The sequence below is a fragment of the Lacerta agilis genome, chromosome 5 (assembly GCF_009819535.1).
Source record: "Lacerta agilis isolate rLacAgi1 chromosome 5, rLacAgi1.pri, whole genome shotgun sequence".
NCBI classification, from domain to species: domain Eukaryota; kingdom Metazoa; phylum Chordata; class Lepidosauria; order Squamata; family Lacertidae; genus Lacerta; species Lacerta agilis.
The window spans coordinates 26,996,169-27,015,411 of NC_046316.1; the positions used below are offsets into that span (position 1 = coordinate 26,996,169).

Genomic DNA, 19,243 nt, shown 5'->3' on the forward strand with positions numbered 1-19,243 from the left:
AATGCATGTACTTCTGCGTATCTCAGGATTCCCCTGAATATATGTGAACCTCCCCATTGTACATGCATGGTTCCCTTTTGGCTACAAACTTGTCGCATTCAGCACTTAAGTTCAACATTAGAAGGAGCAAGGACTACTGCAATGTGCTCTACGTGGGGCTACCTTTGAAGGTGACCCGGAAACTACAACTAATCCAGAATGCGGCAGCTAGACTGGTGACTGGGAGTGGCCGCTGGGACCACATAACACCGGTCCTGAGAGATCTACATTGGCTCCCAGCACATTTCCGAGCACAATTCAAAGTGTTGGTGTTGACCTTTAAAGCCCTAAACGGCCTCGGTCCTGTATACCTGAAGGAGCGTCTCCACCCCCATCGTTCAGCCCAGACACTGAGATCCAGCGCCGAGAGCCTTCTGGCGGTTCCCTTATTGTGAGAGGTGAGGTTACAGGGAACCAGGCAGAGGGCCTTTTCGGTAGTGGCGTCCACCCTGTGGAACACCCTTCCATCAGATGTCAAGGAAACAAGCAGCTATCCTATTTTTAAGAGACACCTGAAGGCAGCCCTGTTTAGGGACGTTTTTAATATTTAATGCTGTATTGTTTTAACATTCGTTTGGGAGCCGCCCAGAGTGGCTGGGGAAGCTCAGCCAGATGGGCGGGGTACAAATAATAATAATAATAATAATAATAATAATAATAATAATAATAATAATAAAACTTCTCCACCAAGAATAAAGGCAACACAGACAAGCAAGAGACCACAAACACAAATCATGGCGAGTCACAATGGCTTGGGGGGGGATGATAATTCCATGCAGTTTCTGTACCTGTGTCTCGATCTGTTGCCCGAACAACTGCAACAGATGTCCCGATCCCAGCAGTCTCACGCAGTCCCAGCCTGTTATATTGCCTTTGGGTAAATACTGGCACTTCATCGTTGACGTCTTCCACGTACACTATGACCTGGGAAAAGTTAAGGTGTAGTTAATTTATTTGCCTCGAATCTGTTCTGGAGAAAAAGAAGTGACACCTGATAAGGAAGAGGAGTCTTGATGTGGACACCACAGCACAGAATTATGGAGTTCTACTGGACCCAAAGATCAGTTCCATTGTGAAATATATGACCAGTGTCTCATGCCTCTTCACTACAAACAGAAATAACCTGTGTAACAAGCAGAGAGCAAGTACACTGCAGGAAGCTATCAGCAAAACAAATATCTCCTGGTAATCAACAAAGAATAAAAACAAAGCAAAGCCCAGAAGACTCCATAAGGGGGAAATTCCTTTCCACCGCAAATTGCTGTAATATGCCACTGGATATCTTGTCTCTAGCTGCGGCAAGTGCTGTCACCCCAAGGAAAGGAAAGACAGCCAATATCTTAAGAACCTGATCTTGGTGCAGTACAAGCTGTGTAGAATTTTCCATTCTTTTAAAATTTTAAATTCTTACTTATTTTTCATAAGCAGGTAGGTACATACGGATTATTTCTAACCAAAAGAAAACAATGAAAATAATTAAAATGATAGAAAAAGAAAGAAAAAGCACAATCGATGGCTCCCTATCAGAGAAATGGTACAATGCTGCCATAAATTAATACTTTTTTCATTTTTGTTCTCTAATAAATTTTTGCTGGAGGTTCAGGATCAAAAGCTCCATCATCTATGATCGGGGTTAGTTGGCAGGCACCAGACATTCCAGACCTTGCTTGCCAGAACCGTCTGGATATTACAAGCATCATTTATATATATAAATAAAGTTTGCCAAACCTTAAAACAATTTCTCTTACTGATTTTGACTCTGCCTCAACCATATTTTAAACACTCACTTTTCCATAATCGTTAGAAACCTGACCTGATTTAAGCAAGCCTCTTTGCTCAGTTCATCCCAATTCCCAACTTTTATATTCCATTCCATTTTTCAAGACAGCAGCTAGACCCTCCCTAACGTCTATTTCCAGCAGGTGAATTAATGTTTTTGAATATTAACATGGCAGTAGCTAATTAATTAGGAAGAATTTAAAGTCCTAAAAAATGGATCGGGGCAATCCTGTGCGTGCTACAGCAAGGCAATAGCTGAAACCATGCTGCATAATTATAAGGGCAGGGGGGAGCTGAGATAAAGTTCCCCAACACACTAGTGATTTCTCTCATTCCATTTGTCTGCAGCAAGCCTTTGAGATTAGGAACAGAGGTATAACCCTGATAATGTCCATACTCACAAAATTCAGTCCCGAGTGTAGCAGAGTCATAAATGGCTGTCAAAAAGAGGTCTATTTGTCATTAAATGGATTCTAATGAAGTTCCACTGACATTTGGTAAGGTCAAGAACTATTAGAAAATCTATTTCACTCGCACTCCCCACATTTTAGCAGGTGTCTCCTACCACAGAAACCATAACAGAATATACAGGAATTTTATGAGGGCTTCTGCAGCATTTTTAAGTGAAGGTGAGCTGTTGTGAATGTTGAGGATGAGCTCCCACAACATGTCTCCAAAGCAATATGCAAAAATGGGGTCACCTGGCATCATTGAAATGTCAGTTCCTTGGACAGGTGGGTGGTCAAAGTTGGCCCAGGGTGGGTGGAGGAGATGTAATTTCCCACCCCGGGTTATATGAATGCACTGTTCTCTTCTAGATCTGGGGAGGTTCATAGGCCTGAGTAAACACAGGTCCACAATAACTCACGAAGTCCCCACCTCAGACCTCAAAGTTTCTGATTCAAGCTGCAGGATATAGCTGTGTTATGCATGTGCTGCTTTCAGAAATTCTTTATGCATTGACTTTGTTACTTACCGTAACTCATTCAGAGGAGCAAATATATTAAACAAAGAACAAGTGCTCAAAATGTTATTACCCGTTGGAAGAACAGTTTGCAAAAATTTCATCTCTGCGGAACCTATGCATATATATGCTCAGCATTTGATACTTTAAAAAAAATTGCATTCTAAAACACCAAACTGTAAACCTGATTTAACAAAACCCTTATAGCCAGCTCCACTATAACCAACAGAAGATTGTAATTTCCCTGTGCCGCCTTAAGGCAGATCCTCTTGTGGAATCTTGAAGAGGCATTATTACCCTAACAGAGCTCCTCATGGGTCCTTGTTCACTATTGTAGGCTTCCACTTCAAGGACATGGGAGGAATTGCGTTCTCTGTCCAAGGGCCGTAAGCCTCGCATGACCAGTCCACTGCTGGGATTGATCCGGAAGTTGTTGTAACTGTTTCCTGTGGATGACAAATAAAGACTACAGAAGATGACACTATGCCTTCAATTTGAAGACTTAAGCCCCATTACAGGAGTGTTTCAGAACAGGGAGAGAGGTGGATCTATTAACACCAATAGGATTTTGAATTTATAAAGACTCACACATGCCACTTCTAACCTTGCTTGTTCATATTGCAGCCAGTCCTTTATCTTTACTTTAGCTTACTTCTTGTCCCCCCCACTCCCTTTTTCTATCCCTCCCCCCATCCCAAATCCATCCCAAAAGTTCTTTTCCCCTCAGCTTCCAGCTAGGATTTCTATTGGCTAGGGCTGAAGTTCTATCTCCAGGTCATTAAATTTCTCTTTTGAAGTCATGCTTCATGCATCACGACCACATCCTTATAGATTTACTTGGAAGCAAGTCCCATTATCACCTGAACTTACTTTCAAATAGGTATGTTTAGGATCATGACTGTGGAGTATTAGATGTTAAGACAAGCTGATGCAACATAAGCCATTTCCTGCAATATAGTTAATCTTCAGGGTTATGAAAAATGAATTGTCAAGTTTTAATGGTACCAAGAAGTCAGATATATTAGAATTGTAATTCACTAGGATGTATGTTTCCCAATAATTAAGAAAATGTGGAGCAGAACACATAAGGCTGCTGATGTTACAATAAGGATGAAAATGATCAATAAGGTTGTCCTAGTTATTTGATACAGTTAATTTTTTAGCATTAAAAAAGCACTATCCATTTTCTTTGCTTACCTTTGATGATCCTGTACCACACCCGGCCATTCACACCTTCATCTGCATCTGTGGCTTTCACCTTTGAACAAGCAAACAAACAAATGAAAAAAGCAATAAAGGGCTACATTAATACACAAAGCTAAACCATGTTTTGCTTTAACCACAGTTTGTTTAACAAATCACGAGTCATCTCATAAACAAGAACACAAGCCATGGCTTGCTTCTTCAAAGCTTTGTTCGTTTTCCAGCTCCTCTCACCTTGTGGCTTTCTGGGGTGAGCAAACAAACATTGCTGAGCATGTTCACACACAATACCAGGCCATGATTGGTAAGCCAACAATTAAACATGGCTTCACACTGAAGTTTGTTAGCAGGAAACTAACCTTGGTTAGTTTACTGGACTGGTTTCATATGCTCAAACAAATCACCGTTAGGCTAAACATATCACAGGTTAGCATTATTTGAAAACCAGTCCAACTCCTCAACATATTTATTTTAAAAAAAATATGTAACAGTGTTTCTACTTCATATCCAGTCACAGCCCATCTAATTTCAGAAGAATACGGAAATCAAGCTTCTAAAGGTAAGCACCAGAACTCTGAATTCTCATTGGAAATGCAATGGCATCCACTGCAGCTGTTTGACAAGTAGTGAAATATGTTTGTATTGGTTGGTGCCATTTAGTGATCAAGCTCTCTGTTAGATCAAGTGAAGCTTCCAAAAGTCGTTCACCAGGGTAATCAAGGCAGATTCAATGTCTGAAACCAGATTTGAGATGGCTCCAGATATTCAGGCTCAGTCAAAAGTGCTAGGACTAGCACCGCAACCACCTGAAGTGGTTTTACATCCGGGTATCCAGCACCTTGACCTTAGGGTGAGAGATACAGAACATCCGTACAGGGTAAAATCCCAGCTCAACCTTGAAGTTTGCTAGGTTTATTTTAATTTTATTTAATAAAATGCACATACACTTGATTGTGAAAAACCTCTAAAGCAATTTAGAAAACCATGAGTGGTGATTCTTAAACTATGGTCTATGGCAGTGGTCCCCAAACTAAGGTAGTGGTCCCCGGGGGCCGGATGCGGCCTAATCGCCTTCTAAATCCGGCCTGTGGACGGTCTGGGAATCAGCGTGTTTTTACCTCATGTCCTAATGTCACCACAATATGCATTTCCTCATTCCATGTTAGAGCTAATTGTGTGGAATGGGGGGAAATGCACAACATGGCAACAGCAGAAATAGTGTAAGTTGTGTCTATGTTACCGAAGGGGAGAACAAGAATTCATTTTTGGCAGTTGTGCCATATATATATATTTGTAATATGCAGTTCTGCCCTGAATATGGCAGGTGAGGGGAAAGGGATGTGTTGCTAGGTAACAAACAAGGAGGTTCCACTGAGAGTCTTCATGGACAAATATCTGGGGGTGGTTTTGGATGCTGCTGAGGAAGTGCTAGCTTAAATACAGTCACTTCTGTAATCAACTGCCAATGCTTCATGAAATGTTCAAAGGGGAACTTATTCAGGCTACAGATGTGAATTCCTCCCCTCCCCCGGTGAAAATTCCACTCTGAATATTAGCAAGTGCTGCCAGCTGAACAGAGATTAGACTGTGCATCTCCCTAGCAATGTTTGAAGCCACTATCAGTGGCATAGAGCGCACACAAACCCAGCAATGTTAGGCTTTTCTTTACCCTGGTCATTTAGTGATTCAGTTGCACAGGCATATATAAGGAGCCAAGTTTTAATCCAAAGGCCTTTCAAACAAGCTAATAGGTGGTGGACAATGCAGCGGTGTCCAAAGAAGAAGAAAATCAGAATAGTGGGGATACATAATGCAACAAAGTTGAAGGATTAAAGGTAAAGGGACCCCTGACCATTAGGTCCAGTCATGTCCGACTCTGGGGTTGCGGCGCTCATCTTGTGTTACTGGCCAAGGGAGCCGGCGTACAGCTTCCGGGTCCTGTGGCCAGCATGACAGCCGCTTCTGGCGAACCAGAGCAGCACACAGAAACGCCGTTTACCTTCCCGCCGGAGCGGTACCTATTTATCTACTTGCACTTTTGACGTGCTTTTGAACTGCTAGATGGGCAGGAGCTGGGACCGAGCAACGGGAGCTCACCCCATCACGGGGATTCGAACCACTGACCTTCTGATCAGCAAGCCCTAGGCTCTGTGGTTTAACCCACAGCGCCACCCGCGTCCCTTCAGTTGAAGGATTACTGAGTTCTAAAGCAAGTTATTTATCTGTCTTAATATTCCCCCTGAAGCTGCTGCTTTGATGGAAGTTACTACAGCTAGCAATCACTCTCAGAAACTGGCTCAGAACTTGAGATATTGCATAGTTCAAATAATTTCATGGTGTGTGCATATAATAGAAGATCAACTGGTACTAAAAGAAACACAACTCAATGGTACCCTCTGGTGTTCTTATTGCTTATCGCTAGGGTCTTCTTCCTCCAAAGCATCATTGGTGACACTGGAGTCATGTATATGAGCCCGAAGAATAATGCACTTGCTGTAGGCAGCCTCTGTTACAAACATATCACATATATTTCTTTAAAAGCTAGGGGAAAATAAGAACACAATTTATTAACATGGCAGAGTAATTTTTAAAGTAATGCCAACAGTGTCTTCTAAGAGGATGAAGTACATTTGTGCCCTCTGCTGGATTTTTTTTTTTATTACTTTAGAAACTTTGAATTTTTGGTGGGGAGACTCTATCTCTCTCTGTGTGTAGGTTGAAATTCCAGCATATCAAATGAGGAAAATCTGAAATTCTAAGCCCTCACAATTGGATCAAAGTAAGTGACAGCCCCCCCCCCCAAATTAAACAATATTGACCAGCCCTGAATGAATATCTCTATGCAGTCACCAGCAATCCTGAACATGAGGATCACAGATATGGCCAGCAGAAATTCCAGTGATTGCAAAGGCTGTAATGGTGTTGTTGTTGTTGTTCAGTCGTTCAGTCGTGCCCGACTCTTCGTGACCCCATGGACCAGAGCACGCCAGGCACGCCTATCCTTCACTGCCTCCCGCAGTTTGGCCAAACTCATGTTAGTAGCTTCGAGAACACTGTCCAACCATCTCATCCTCTTTCGTCCCCTTCTCCTTGTGCCCTCCATCTTTCCCAACATCAGGGTCTTTTCCAGGGAGTCTTCTCTTCTCATGAGGTGGCCAAAGTACTGGAGTCTCATCTTCAGGATCTGTCCTTCTAGTGAGCACTCAGGGCCGATTTCCTTGAGAATGGATAGGTTTGATCTTCTTGCAGTCCATGGGACTCTCAAGAGTCTCCTCCAGCACCATAATTCAAAAGCATCAATTCTTCTGCGATCAGCCTTCTTGATGGTCCAGCTCTCACTTCCGTACATTACTACTGGGAAAACCATAGCTTTAACTATACGGACCTTTGTCGGCAAGGTGATGTCTTTGCTTTTAAAGATGCTGTCTAGGTTTGTCATTGCTTTTCTCCCAAGAAGCAGGCGTCTTCTAATTTCGTGACTGCTGTCACCATCTGCAGTGATCATGGAACCCAAGAAAGTGAAATCTCTCACTGCCTCCCACTGGTGGTACCTTGTTAAGGACTTTGCATTTGTCTGTTTTAGATGTATACCAAAAACTTCTCAATACTGAGTTCATCAAGGTCCATTAGGTTTTATTTCCCTAGTCCACCACAGGCTGAAGCTGACAAGGTGCATTTTTTCCTCACCTTCACGTGCTGAAAGGTGCAAAGTGGTCTGAAATAGCAGCAATTCAAACTACATTTCCCACAACTAAGCTACCAAAGTACCCTAGCCACTATAGACAACACCAGGAATCCTTACCATCCACTCATGGCTCAGCAGCTCATGATTGCTTACTCCGCACACTAAGATCAGGATGTGAAACACTGGGAGCATGTACAGAGCCACTGATACCGTTCTGCACCTTCCCTAACCTGTGTGTCCGTTTCTACCAACCTTGTGAAATATTACTTAGTCCTCAAACATCTGTCTCCAAATGCTTCCATTTCCCCCTATGTGCCTGACTGCACCCACTTCTCCAGAGATTTCTTTCCCTGACACCCCCCCATCTCTCTCTCTCCCCTCCCTTTCCTCCCAGATTATTTGTGAAGGGCCAGGGCCAGACCATTTAAAAAGAAAACACAAAGGAGGTAACTCTAGAAACAGAGGGATACTACATTAAATATAAGATCTTTAAAGTAGGACATTGAAGACAAAAGATGTAGGCAAAGTAATAAACAGGAGTGGGGAGAAAGTTGAAGAGCTGAAGACAGCACATGCCAGAGTCCCTCCTCCTGTCTCTCCCCCACCCTCCCCCCCAATTGTTGGTCCCAAATCAACAGAGGAGTAACTTGAAGGCTGGCATTCAATGAATAGAAGCCAGTGGCCAGACTGTACCATTCCAGCTTTCAGCAGGGGATGGAACAGCTGCTAGAGGTAAAGAATCACAGTTCACTACAGCTTCCAATCTCAAAAGTTGTTGCTTCCATGTCCATCAAGAAAGTAAGTGTTCGATGCTCAAAGGCCTGCTCCTCTGCATAGTCACTAGCTGTCTAGTGTTTGCTGCTACATCTAAGTTCCTTTGTTTCTGTTCCCTCTATCCCTCTATCCTCTGTCCGCCCCATGTTCCCGTCACCCCTCCCCCAAGTTGTCAGGGGCTGGAAGACAACAGAGGCTACACAAGAGCCCAGGGGATGAAGAACAGAAGAAGAAATCCCCCTTAAAAGCTGAAGGAGGGCAGGAAGCTGCAAAGCAAAAAGAAATAGAAAAAGAAAGGTAAAATTGTCTTAGAAATATAGCCAGGGCCCAAAGTTTTCCTGTAGCTAGGGTGATGCAGTTTCCCTCCAGGAATATCTTCCAAGAAAAAGGTTGGTGCATTAAATGAGAAGCCACTTCATTTGTCTGTTCCACCTTTGCTATTTTGACTTCAGAGAATACTTTTTGAAGAAGTGTGAGTGAGATTGCGGCTTCCACTCAGGGGAAAGATGTGAAATTTGTCTGGGATGAATAGCAGGGTAAATCAGCGAGCGCTGCTCAAGTGAGGGCCGCTTCACAAATTACTTTGGAAAGGCACAGACACGTGTAAATGTCTTTAAATGCATGTTGCACGAAACAAGGGAAAGCACAGACCGTGCAAGACCTCCTGACGTGCTTCAAAGAAGTTTGCTGTACATTACCTCCACTTCTGATATATATAACTTGTAAGCAAGTGGGCAGAAAATGGCTGGAGTTGCATGTTTTGTGATGTCATGTGTGATTCTGAAATGCATCTCATCGAGCTAAAAGAAGCCTTTGTGTCTCCATTTACTTCTACTTGACATAGGTAATGAAAGTGTATGGTGGATATTTTGTGTGTGTGTGTGTGTTACTGCTCACATGTCTCTTCTAAAATTAGGGATTAGCTTTTAGCTTCCCTTCTCTTTTCATCCTCTCAGGGGAAAGGCAATTGCTTGTCTTAAATCTGATCATTATTATTCTGCAGAAAAAAAGCACTGATTGTTATTTGCATTCATTCTGTCAATAGGCGAACTCACAAAATATGTTGGGGCTCTTCTATGTGCATCGGTTACCAAATACCTTGAAATTCTTAGGTCCAATTCAGTTTATGCAGCAAGTGAGCTTGCTGAAAATAAATGCCACCAGAGACAGCAAACAATACTTCTGGTGGGAATAAATGCATACAGAGAACAGACCGCCTAGGAGAGGAAAACTTTTCCAGGGGAGGAAGGATACTCAGTGCTGAAGTGACATTTAAGTAAGATAAATGGTCTTAAGAAGTGATCTGCAAGTGCCATGAACAAGCAGAATGACAGATTGATACAGCATCACAGGGGAACTGAATGAGAATAGAGCACATTGAACCTCAACACTGGCAATTTGCCATATTTCTTTGTCATACTAAATAAGGCACTGTTGAATGTAAGTATTCCAGAAGATGATTCCATTATAGAATATTACAGGATTATTGATTGATTTTTTTTAAAATAATAATAATACAGGGGTAGGTGGGTAGGTGTGTGTGTGTGTGTGTGTGTGTGTGTGGTGCTTTTATACACTAGTAAAATTGGGTTTGCAGATACTAGGGTTGGGGAGAGAAAGCCATGTGAACATGTTTCGAAAGTTGCAACTGTAAAAGGTTTTACAGTTGTTAGTGTATAAAGCAACTTTAGCATATGGTTGCTGCTTCCAGCTGTACAGCCTTTCAAAACTGTGCTGCCAATATCCATCAGTACTGCTAATCACAAGCAAATATTATCCTATAATCAAGGAACAAGTATGCAGCCCTTCTCACCCTCAGATTTTAAAAGTATCCGCCCCCGCCATGAGAAAAGTATCTGTTTTGCAGACAAAAGAAATGTCTTACATGGATCATCCAGAGGAACTCTAGAAGACTATTATTTCTTAGATTATTATTGTTAATTGTATATCAGGCTTGTGAAAACTTCACAATCACTCCCCTCACTGATTTACTCAGTCCTCCCAGTGCCCCCCCCTCTGCGTAGGCAAAAAATTAATCACACTAGGCCTGACATTTAGGAAAGCCTTCTCTGTAATCTTGACCACAGCAGGGATAGTACCAGACAATTAAATATCCATTCCAAAGCCCATATTTCTGTGAGGGGGCACTGCAGTGTTCTAGGACCAACTCTTATTTACTCCTTATTTTCCCCTGCTGCTTTGGCATCGTGAGCGCTCAGTAGAATAATGCCGTAGCTCCTGTTTGCTGAACTGAGTCTGGAAACAGTCAGACAGGAAGACATACCGGTGGTTGCAAGGTAGGGATGGACCTCTTTGGGGAAATTATTGTGAATAAATTTCACTGTTTGTTAATGGTCTAAGAAATGCAATGAAATAGAAGGCAAGGCTGGAGTGAGTTGGGGACAAATGCTACCTTTTACTCTGCAGAGAGAGGTATGTGGAAAGTAAACAAAAATGTAATGTTTTCACTCCACCACTGAAGTGTGCATATGGGGGTAGAAAGAGCTCCCCATCTCAATGCTGGGAACCACAGTGCTGATATTGTGAAATAATGCTTCAGGGTTTGGTGGACCACTTCCTGCAGCTTGGTGGGCTGGATCTGGGCTAGCCATCCCAGCTATATGATATATACCAGGGGTGAAGAAGCTTTTGCAGAACAAGGCTGAATTCCCTTGCGTAATTCCCTTCCAGCAGCCACGTTCTGGTGGTGGATGGGGCCAGAGGCAAAAGCACAGGGATTATGACTCTTACACCCTTTGCGCATCAAGCTACATTTCAAACACGCAACAGTCAGAGGGTTACACACAAACCTCCCCATCTGGGCAAGCATTGTGACAGTTCAAGGACACTTTCCAGCTAGGCAAAAGCACTTGAGGAATATGCAGAGCCATCTCTACTAGAGGAAGGACTATCGGATTCTAAGCAAAGTCCTGCCAGTGGATCTCCATCGCAAGAAGTGTGGTACCGAGTCCATTTATTTATAATTAGGGTTTTGGGTTTTTGTTTGTCATTCTTGACGGTCTCTCACAATTTGCCAGTGATTCCAGTTCTCTTACTCCACTCTTGTTGCTGTGTCTTGTAGGAAAGATGAGCACAACGGCTGCTGCCAACGAGACCTCTCCAACTGCCAGGGTACTTGCATTTCTCAATGCCACCACTGAGCTGGTCCCTCTAAGCCCTGAGCCAACTGGGGAGAAGCCTGACTCCTTGCCTATCATCATTGGTCTCATCTGCATCTTTCTCCTCCTGGCTACCTGCCTGGTCTTTATCACTCTGTGCAAGCCAGCAGCTCTAGATCAATCTTTCTATGGGGCACATGAATGTATGCCGTACCACCCCGAGAATGCCAGTGAGCCGCAGCTCAGGCTATGGAAACGTCTGGGCTCACTAAGGCATTCCATACGCAGCGTCAAGCGCAGCCGGCCCATTTCCCAAGTCCACGAAACTTGTTCGATAAAAGCACCTGTAATCCAGGACTGGAACATCATGGAGTCAACTGAATTGTGACTCATCCATTACCTTCCGTGATTCAGCTGCATCCCACACATTGTTAACTGACTTCAGATAGTCTAAGCTCTTTCGAAGAATCATGGAGCAACAAGGATGGGAGGATTGGAGAAGCACGGTGATCATTACATACCTAACTATGGAAAAGGGATAGAAGCAGACACTTGCAGTGCCTGCTCGATATGTTTAAACTATATTGTAAAGTTGAAGAAACTTTTTTTAAAGGGCTGGTGATGAAGCACTCCAAATCGTCTTGGTTCCATTTGTGTCTATGGTCATTCGCTGCCCCAAACTCTTTAATTCTATGACAGCAGAAAGGTTTGCCAAAGACAAGACAAAAACTCGCAGCTCACTTGCCAGATGAATGAAAGTGGATGTGGTTCTCTTGAGATGTGCCGGCAATGACTCATTGGCAACGTTCACTTTGATTCCAGAGCTTTAGCCAAAACTAGCTGGATGAAGCTGAGGGCTACTCTGCACAACCGTATCTGAGGGCCTTCATGAACAAGCACATTGCATCATCACACATTTAAGTTAGCCACAGGATGCTGCTGTAGTAAGTTGCTTTTTAGGAGCAGCACAATATTCTATTGGGATTTTCACTTTCTCAAGAAACCTGGGAGTTACACTGCAAGATGAGGCACAGCCACCTAAGTGCTAAAGATTTACAAAACTGCAAATGAACTTCTGCTCTTTTTTAAAAGTGATAAAAGAAATTGGACAGCAGAGGAGAGCACAGCAAAGAAAAAAGAAGCTGCCTAAATTATAATGGCAAAAGGTTCTGTGACAGCATAACGGTAATAAATAAACATGATGAATGCCACAAGTAACATCCATAGGAGAAGCTGGTGCATCCACACCGCATACAGCATTAACAAATGCAGCAATTTCAGGCAGGGAAAGGGAGTATAACAGTTATCTGGGTGCAGATTACTGGTATTGTACTTTCAGTGCTTGGGGGGTACAATGGCCTCGCAAAAGTAATACCATTCATGGGAAGGGCCACAGCTCAGTGGCAGAACACACAGTTTGGCATTCAAAGAGTCCCAGGTTCATTCCCTGGTATATCCACACAGGGCTGGGGAAGAACACCATTTAAGTGCTGCCACCAGACACTGGAAATAACATTGAGCTAAATGGACCAGTAGTTTGACTTGGGATGAGGCTACATCTACTGAAGAGGATGTGTAGCCCATGCCCAATGAAACAGGAAACAAGTATACATTTGGATGGAAGCACCTGAAGGGGAAGACTGCAGGGAAGGAACCTTGGTGGGAGGAGGATTTAGCTCCCCCAACCCGATCGCCCTCTTGGCTCTACACATTGGCTTCACCACCCCATTTTCTATATATGACTGGGGAACTAGACTGCAGTTTAAACAAATGGGTCTGCCACCAATCAAGTGTAATCTGATGGTTTCTGAATGGTTGATGGTGAGGCAAGCAAGCAAATGTTTGATCATAACCATTTCACCATGCAGCAAAACGGGAAGTTTCATTCACAGCACAGTGCATGGACATGTATGCAAGAAAACTCTGATAACTGCTTCTTTTAGGGAGAACGGCAGCTTCAGGAGGGGGCGGTTTGGAGAAAGGCGGGGTGGGGTGCTTGCCATTTCAGCGGCCCGCCATTCCCCCCCCCCCGCAGTACCTGCAACTCTTTCCCCACCTGCTCTTCTTTCATAGAACCCGCACATGCAAACCAGCAGATGAAGTCGGGGAGTGGGTGGGTTAAAGGGAAAATGGCAATATAATATAAAAACTTTTTGAAAATCTTGGATTTTTAATTATTATTATTTTTAAGTGGCAGTTTCTTACAGTAATCTTTCTTAGGCTCTTTGAGGTAGACAATGAAAAAAGAAAAAAGAACGGAAAGATCACAACATGTTTAATGAAAACCGCTTAGAGAAGTTAAGGGGTATACACATTTCATTAAATAAACACATAAATGTTTTAAAAGTGGGAAGCTAGTTTTTTTTTAAGGTCTGTTTTGCTGGTATCTTGGCTATCTATATAATACTGGGAAATCATTTGCTAACTGCCTATTAGTTGTACCTCTTATTGAAATAGATGGAACATGTGGAACAGGCGAAAGAAAGCTAGGGAAAAGAGGTTTGGCATACCATGCAAGTTATTTATTTTGAAATTGTGCAATCCAGGCACAGCTAAATTTGCCCAAGATCCATTAACACCAGTCTCACAACTGGACGATGAAGCACTTAAAAGTTACCAAACTTTCAGTAGGCCCAAGTGCCATATCTGAATTATAGCCATTGTTTTGTAACCTGAAGGGCTAAGAAAAGCTCCACCTGCATAATAGATTGTGAAGCATCCTGCATGGGGCACTAACCATCTAGACATCATAAAAGTGTGGCGACATTTATTGGAAGCTGAAACTTTACAACCGAGTGGATCTACTGGAGCAAATGGGAATAAAAAGTGTACACTTCAAGGGGGTCTTTTTGTGTGGGGGGAGAGGCTTTGTAGTGGATTATTTAGTTCATATAGCTTCTTCGCAGATTGGAGCCTTATATCTGAAAGGCCCTCCAATACAATTCTGTAATGTTTGAGTGCATACAGAAATGTATGCTTTCAGTCGACCTACTTTCTAAAACAGGTGTGTGTTAAATGATCTGACTGCACTTTCACCATTTTTGTTTTCAGTTTAATGACTGTAGATATACAACACTGTGCCACAGACACCCACATAATAAAAATATTATTATTATAATAAATAATAAAAAAGTAACACCTGCCCTTGCTGGGACTGGGGATTACTTCAATAAATAAGCAGTAAAGGCCACCTGAACATATTTGTGAATGCATGTGTAGAGACTCTAGAGGAGCTTGTGCACTTCTGAAATTCAAAGCAGCTTGTGAATTGAGAAGTAGCTGCACAGTGCAATGAAGCCCATTTGCCGTGTCAATGATGAACACCGTTTTAAATTAATATCTGGAGTTCCATAGGGTTGCATCTATTGGTTGCACGAGGGAAAAAGCCTCTCCTAGGGGACTGAGGCACTCTGCCCTTGCTGCACCATAGAATTGTAGTGTTGGAAGGGACCCCAAGGGTCCTGCAGTCCAACCCCCTGCAATGCAGGAATCTCAGCTAGCTGCAGTGTGTGGGGGGGGGGAATCCCCTGAAAATGGGCAAAGGAACATTGCACCCAGTGGAGCTCCATTTCATGCAAAGTTCCTCCACCCGATGTGAGACAATTCCTCCCTTGTGCTGAAGTTCTGCATTGACAGAGCCCACACTGTCCAGCAGCCTCCTACCTCAATCCTCCGGGCAAAGCTTTTTTGGGAGCTGCAGACAGCAGGAAAGGAAGGGGAACACTTCTGCCTTCTATTTATGTAGCCACTAAATACAACTCACAGTGCTCTACTTACAATATAGTCGGTGCACTTTATAAACAACCCAGTAAGTGAGATCACTATTATTAGCCCCATGTTTCAGATGTTGGACTGAGGCTCCAAGGGAGTAGCTTGTTCAAATGCAGTTGTGTGTGTGCTTGTTTTTAAAGGGGAAGGACTTTCTGGCTGGCAGCTAAGCCACTAAGAACCAAGTGACACATGATACCCTAATTCAGTGACTGACTCCCCTGGCAATTTCCCCCTAAAAGAAGCCATGGGGGTTCCTGATTTGGACAGAGACCATGTCAGGGAAGATGGAGTTGACATTTCCCTGGGGCTGATTCTTTAATACAGATCCCTCCTCTAAGTTTTTATTAGGAGGAACTAATAGTGAAACTATGGTGGCTGCGTATTTCCCCCTTCATGGCTAATCGCAACTGTGTGTGCGCATGTGTTTGTGAGAGAGGGCTGGAGAATCAGTGTAAGTGAAAAAGCATTAGCTTCCCCTCCTCCTGGTTCCCAATCCAAATCAAGGGTGTGGGGGTGGGAATGGATGGGTGCAAAGCTGAAATAAAAAGATATATCACGGGAGAGCCAATCATGGATGTCTGCACAAGTTGTGAAGTTTGGTGGCACTAAGTTACACTAACTCCATACGAGCTATTAATATTGAGCACACAGCATATTTAAGAGGCTGGATATCAGAAGATCAGATTTAGGCACCTAAATGCAGCACTCTCCCCTTCCTAAACACTTTAGGACATGACAGTTTTGTATCTGAACCAAAGGAAAATTCCCAGTTCAGAACATGAGTAGTTCATGGTGCCAATCACTTTAAGAAGATTTATGACAAAAGCTGGCAAAACACAAACTTTAAATGAAGGCAGAGCACACCTCCCTTGACTCACTCAGTTGTAAAATTGATTTTAAACTAAAAATAAAAAAATGTCTGTTTCCTGAATTTGATTTGTGACAGCGTTTATGTTCACTTTAATGCATTTGACTTTCCTTTCGTTTTGGTTAGAAAAGCAATCTCTCCAATTTATTAAAATGAGTTCCGTGGGAGATCCCTCATAGGCACCCACTGCCTTTCCCTTGCAGACATTCCTGTAGTACTTTTTATTTGAAACAGCATCTTATTGCGGCCTCTTTAGTAGGACTTGGCTACTCTGTTCAATTTTCTTTCTTTATTGCTTTGCTCCCTATCACAGATTTTCATGTTAATATCAAGAGACAATCAGAAATGTTACTGCATAAACAAAAGCAAATCTCGAAGCATTTATGTCATTCCCATACAAAATCATATTTTGATGCGTTGACATATTTTAATTTTAAAACCATCAAAAGGGTCTAATCAACATTATGAAACAGCCGCCTTGCAAGTTTTATTTGGTGCTGGAGGAAGAGAACTTTGAAGTTATAAGGAACTCATCTGCAATCTACGCAGGTTTGATACCAGGGCTGGTCCTGCCAGGAAACAAGAGCATCTCCTATAGGGCCCATAGGAGTTTGCTTCTGGGTATTAAAACACAGAAGCCTCCTTTACTGCAAGTGGGGGGTGGGGAGCAGCAAGTGATTTGGTGGATGGAAGGCCTGACCCACAATACAATGCTATATAGAGACAATGTGTAATGTGCAGGCTGCTGGTTCAAATTCTGGCAAGGCAAAATCTCAGCCTAATCCCTAATGCAGAGATTGGGACTGATAATATGGCGAGCCAAATCTTGAGTATATGTGGGGTCTCTCTCTCTCTCTCTCTCTCTCTCTCCATTATGGGGTGCATTGTTCTTCATATTCCATAAGGCGACCATAGCAATTTCCTCACCTATGATACTTTCAGATTCAGCGGTTAGGTTATTTACAGGGCTTTTTTTTTCCTTTTCAGCTGGAGCTCACCAGAACTCAGCTCCAGCACCCCTCAACATTGCCATTCTAAGAGAACAAGGGAGAAGTTCATGGTGAGCTCTGGCACCTCTTTTTTCCTAGAAAAATAGCACTGGGTATTTAGAGGCAATCCCCTCCTGTCCCCAGTCAACTGAAGTCTTGAAAACATTATCCCAGACTTCTTATATAACACAGCTGACCTCCCGCTGTGCAAAACTTCCATGTGATATGGAACAAAAGCTTGCAACCTCACTATACCTCTTGGCAGGCTAGAGTGGGGAATTCAAGGAACAACAAGCCAACTCAGAGCATGCTGGAAATACCCCTCTGTGTTTGCTAGAGAAAATAAAAATGTTTGGTTTTGAAGAAACTCTGGAAATGCCACAAGACACGATGTGAATGCATTCATTCATTTACCAGCTCTACTGCCATTCATCCCATGAAGGGCTAGCTTCAAAGAGGGAAACAAAAGCAGCAAAACGAGACTCCAAATTCTTCTATCCCAATTTATTATTTAAAGCTGTTTTGTACACTATAGCAAAGCATACCTATTTTGTCAAGAATGGCCCTGGAAGGCTCAGCCAGTGCCTCACTGAAAGTAGCTCTGTCTAGGAGCCGTCTTATGCTTTTAAACCTGGCTCAGTACAGCAGCTCCAGCGATGTGTTCCATTATCACATTAAGAAGAAATCATTCTGTGGTTACCATGTTGCAGCACAGTTACTTCCGAGGCCCAGCTAATGAATTGTGTTTCCTTGAGCCTGACTCCCCCCACCCTCTCTCTCCCCCTCTTTATTCTTGAAGTGGTGTTGTTAAATCTGCTACTCAAACTTTCCTGATCTTTTTGATGCTGCTACTTGTCTATGAATTGCCCTGCTTCCTGTTCTTAGACTTTCCAATAACAGGAGGTAAAAGTAAAGGTACCCCTGACCGTTAGGTCCAGTCGCGGGCGACTCTGGAGTTGCGGCACTCATCTCGCTCTATAAGCCGAAGGAGCTGGCATTTGTCTGCAGACCGCTTCTGGGTCATGTGGCCAGCATGACTAAGCCGCTTCTGGCAAATCAGAGCAGCGCATGGAAACACCGTTTACCTTCCCGCCAGAGCGGTACCTATTTATCTACTTGCACTTTGACGTGCTTTGGATCTGCTAGGTGGGCAGGAGCTGGGACTGAGCAACGGGAGCTCACCCCGTCGCGGGGATTCAAACTGCCAACCTTCTGATCAGCAAGCCCAAGGCTCTGTGGTTTAGACCACAGCACCACCCGCGTCCCTTAATAACATGCTAAATTCAGCGAAGCACATAAAGTAGTAAAATCCTGGTATTTGGGGCATGGCCTAACCTTAGTACCACGTTACTGTCATATCAGTTAACAGCTAGGATGAAGAGAGAGAGAGAGCAGGCAGGCTTCTTGCTTCTCTTCTTCCATTTCCCCCACCGGATCTTACGGAGAACAAACAGTTTAGTTACATGCCTGTACGATGCTGCTGTAGTCAGGGATGTCTTCAGGAACAGTGGCTTCGTAGCTGCTTTGAAGGAAGATTGGTCGGTTGTCATTCACATCCAGCACAGTGACATATACAGTAGCTGTCCCAGTCCTCCGTTTGCCTGTTGGACCGTTATCTGTGAGAACAAAGTGGTCCATCTTAATCTCCTAATGTTTAGGAAAAAGGCAGGTCTAGCGACCGCGTGTTGACTAAATGCAAACAAATCCAGAAGCAAGCAAGGGCAAAGCAAACCAGGTACGCCCTCCTTTTCCTTAGTCTACAGCTCACTTGTCAAATCATTCCACCCATCCCCTCTGAGTCCAAATTTCTGGGGGGCACCTTAAACTCTATCAGTTCCAGGTAAGAATGTAGCAGCTCCCCCTGTATCAGGCCAAAGGCCCACCTAGTCCATCATCCTGGTCTCACTGTGGGAAACCAATGCATTTATAGGAAACCCACAACAGTACCTGCCCCACTTGTGATTCTCAGCAACCAGTATGGAAATGCGCAGCAGTTTTTCAGAGGCACACCAGAGCCATGGCTATCTTTATCCTCATGAATTCCTCTAACTC

The 19,243-nt window shown here is 43.4% G+C and overlaps 2 protein-coding genes and 1 long non-coding RNA gene across 3 annotated transcripts in view; 2 read left to right on the top strand and 1 right to left on the bottom strand.

The window, feature by feature from the left end:
* Window positions 1-19,243, bottom strand: part of CDH23 (cadherin related 23) — a 364,543-nt gene that overhangs the window by 88,775 nt on the left and 256,525 nt on the right. Inside the window, 4 exon segments of the mRNA XM_033149078.1 lie at window positions 828-963; window positions 3,080-3,228; window positions 3,980-4,040; window positions 18,659-18,807. Of these exon segments, the coding sequence (XP_033004969.1) occupies window positions 828-963; window positions 3,080-3,228; window positions 3,980-4,040; window positions 18,659-18,807 (495 nt within the window).
* LOC117046737 lies at window positions 8,270-8,711 on the top strand. Its single transcript, XR_004426617.1, has 2 exons — window positions 8,270-8,468; window positions 8,614-8,711. It is a non-coding gene; the product is annotated as an uncharacterized LOC117046737 (long non-coding RNA).
* Window positions 11,492-12,133, top strand: C5H10orf105 (chromosome 5 C10orf105 homolog). The gene has a single exon (XM_033149077.1). It carries the CDS (start codon window positions 11,532-11,534, stop codon window positions 11,949-11,951), a length of 420 nt encoding a protein of 139 aa, XP_033004968.1. The 5' UTR covers window positions 11,492-11,531; the 3' UTR covers window positions 11,952-12,133.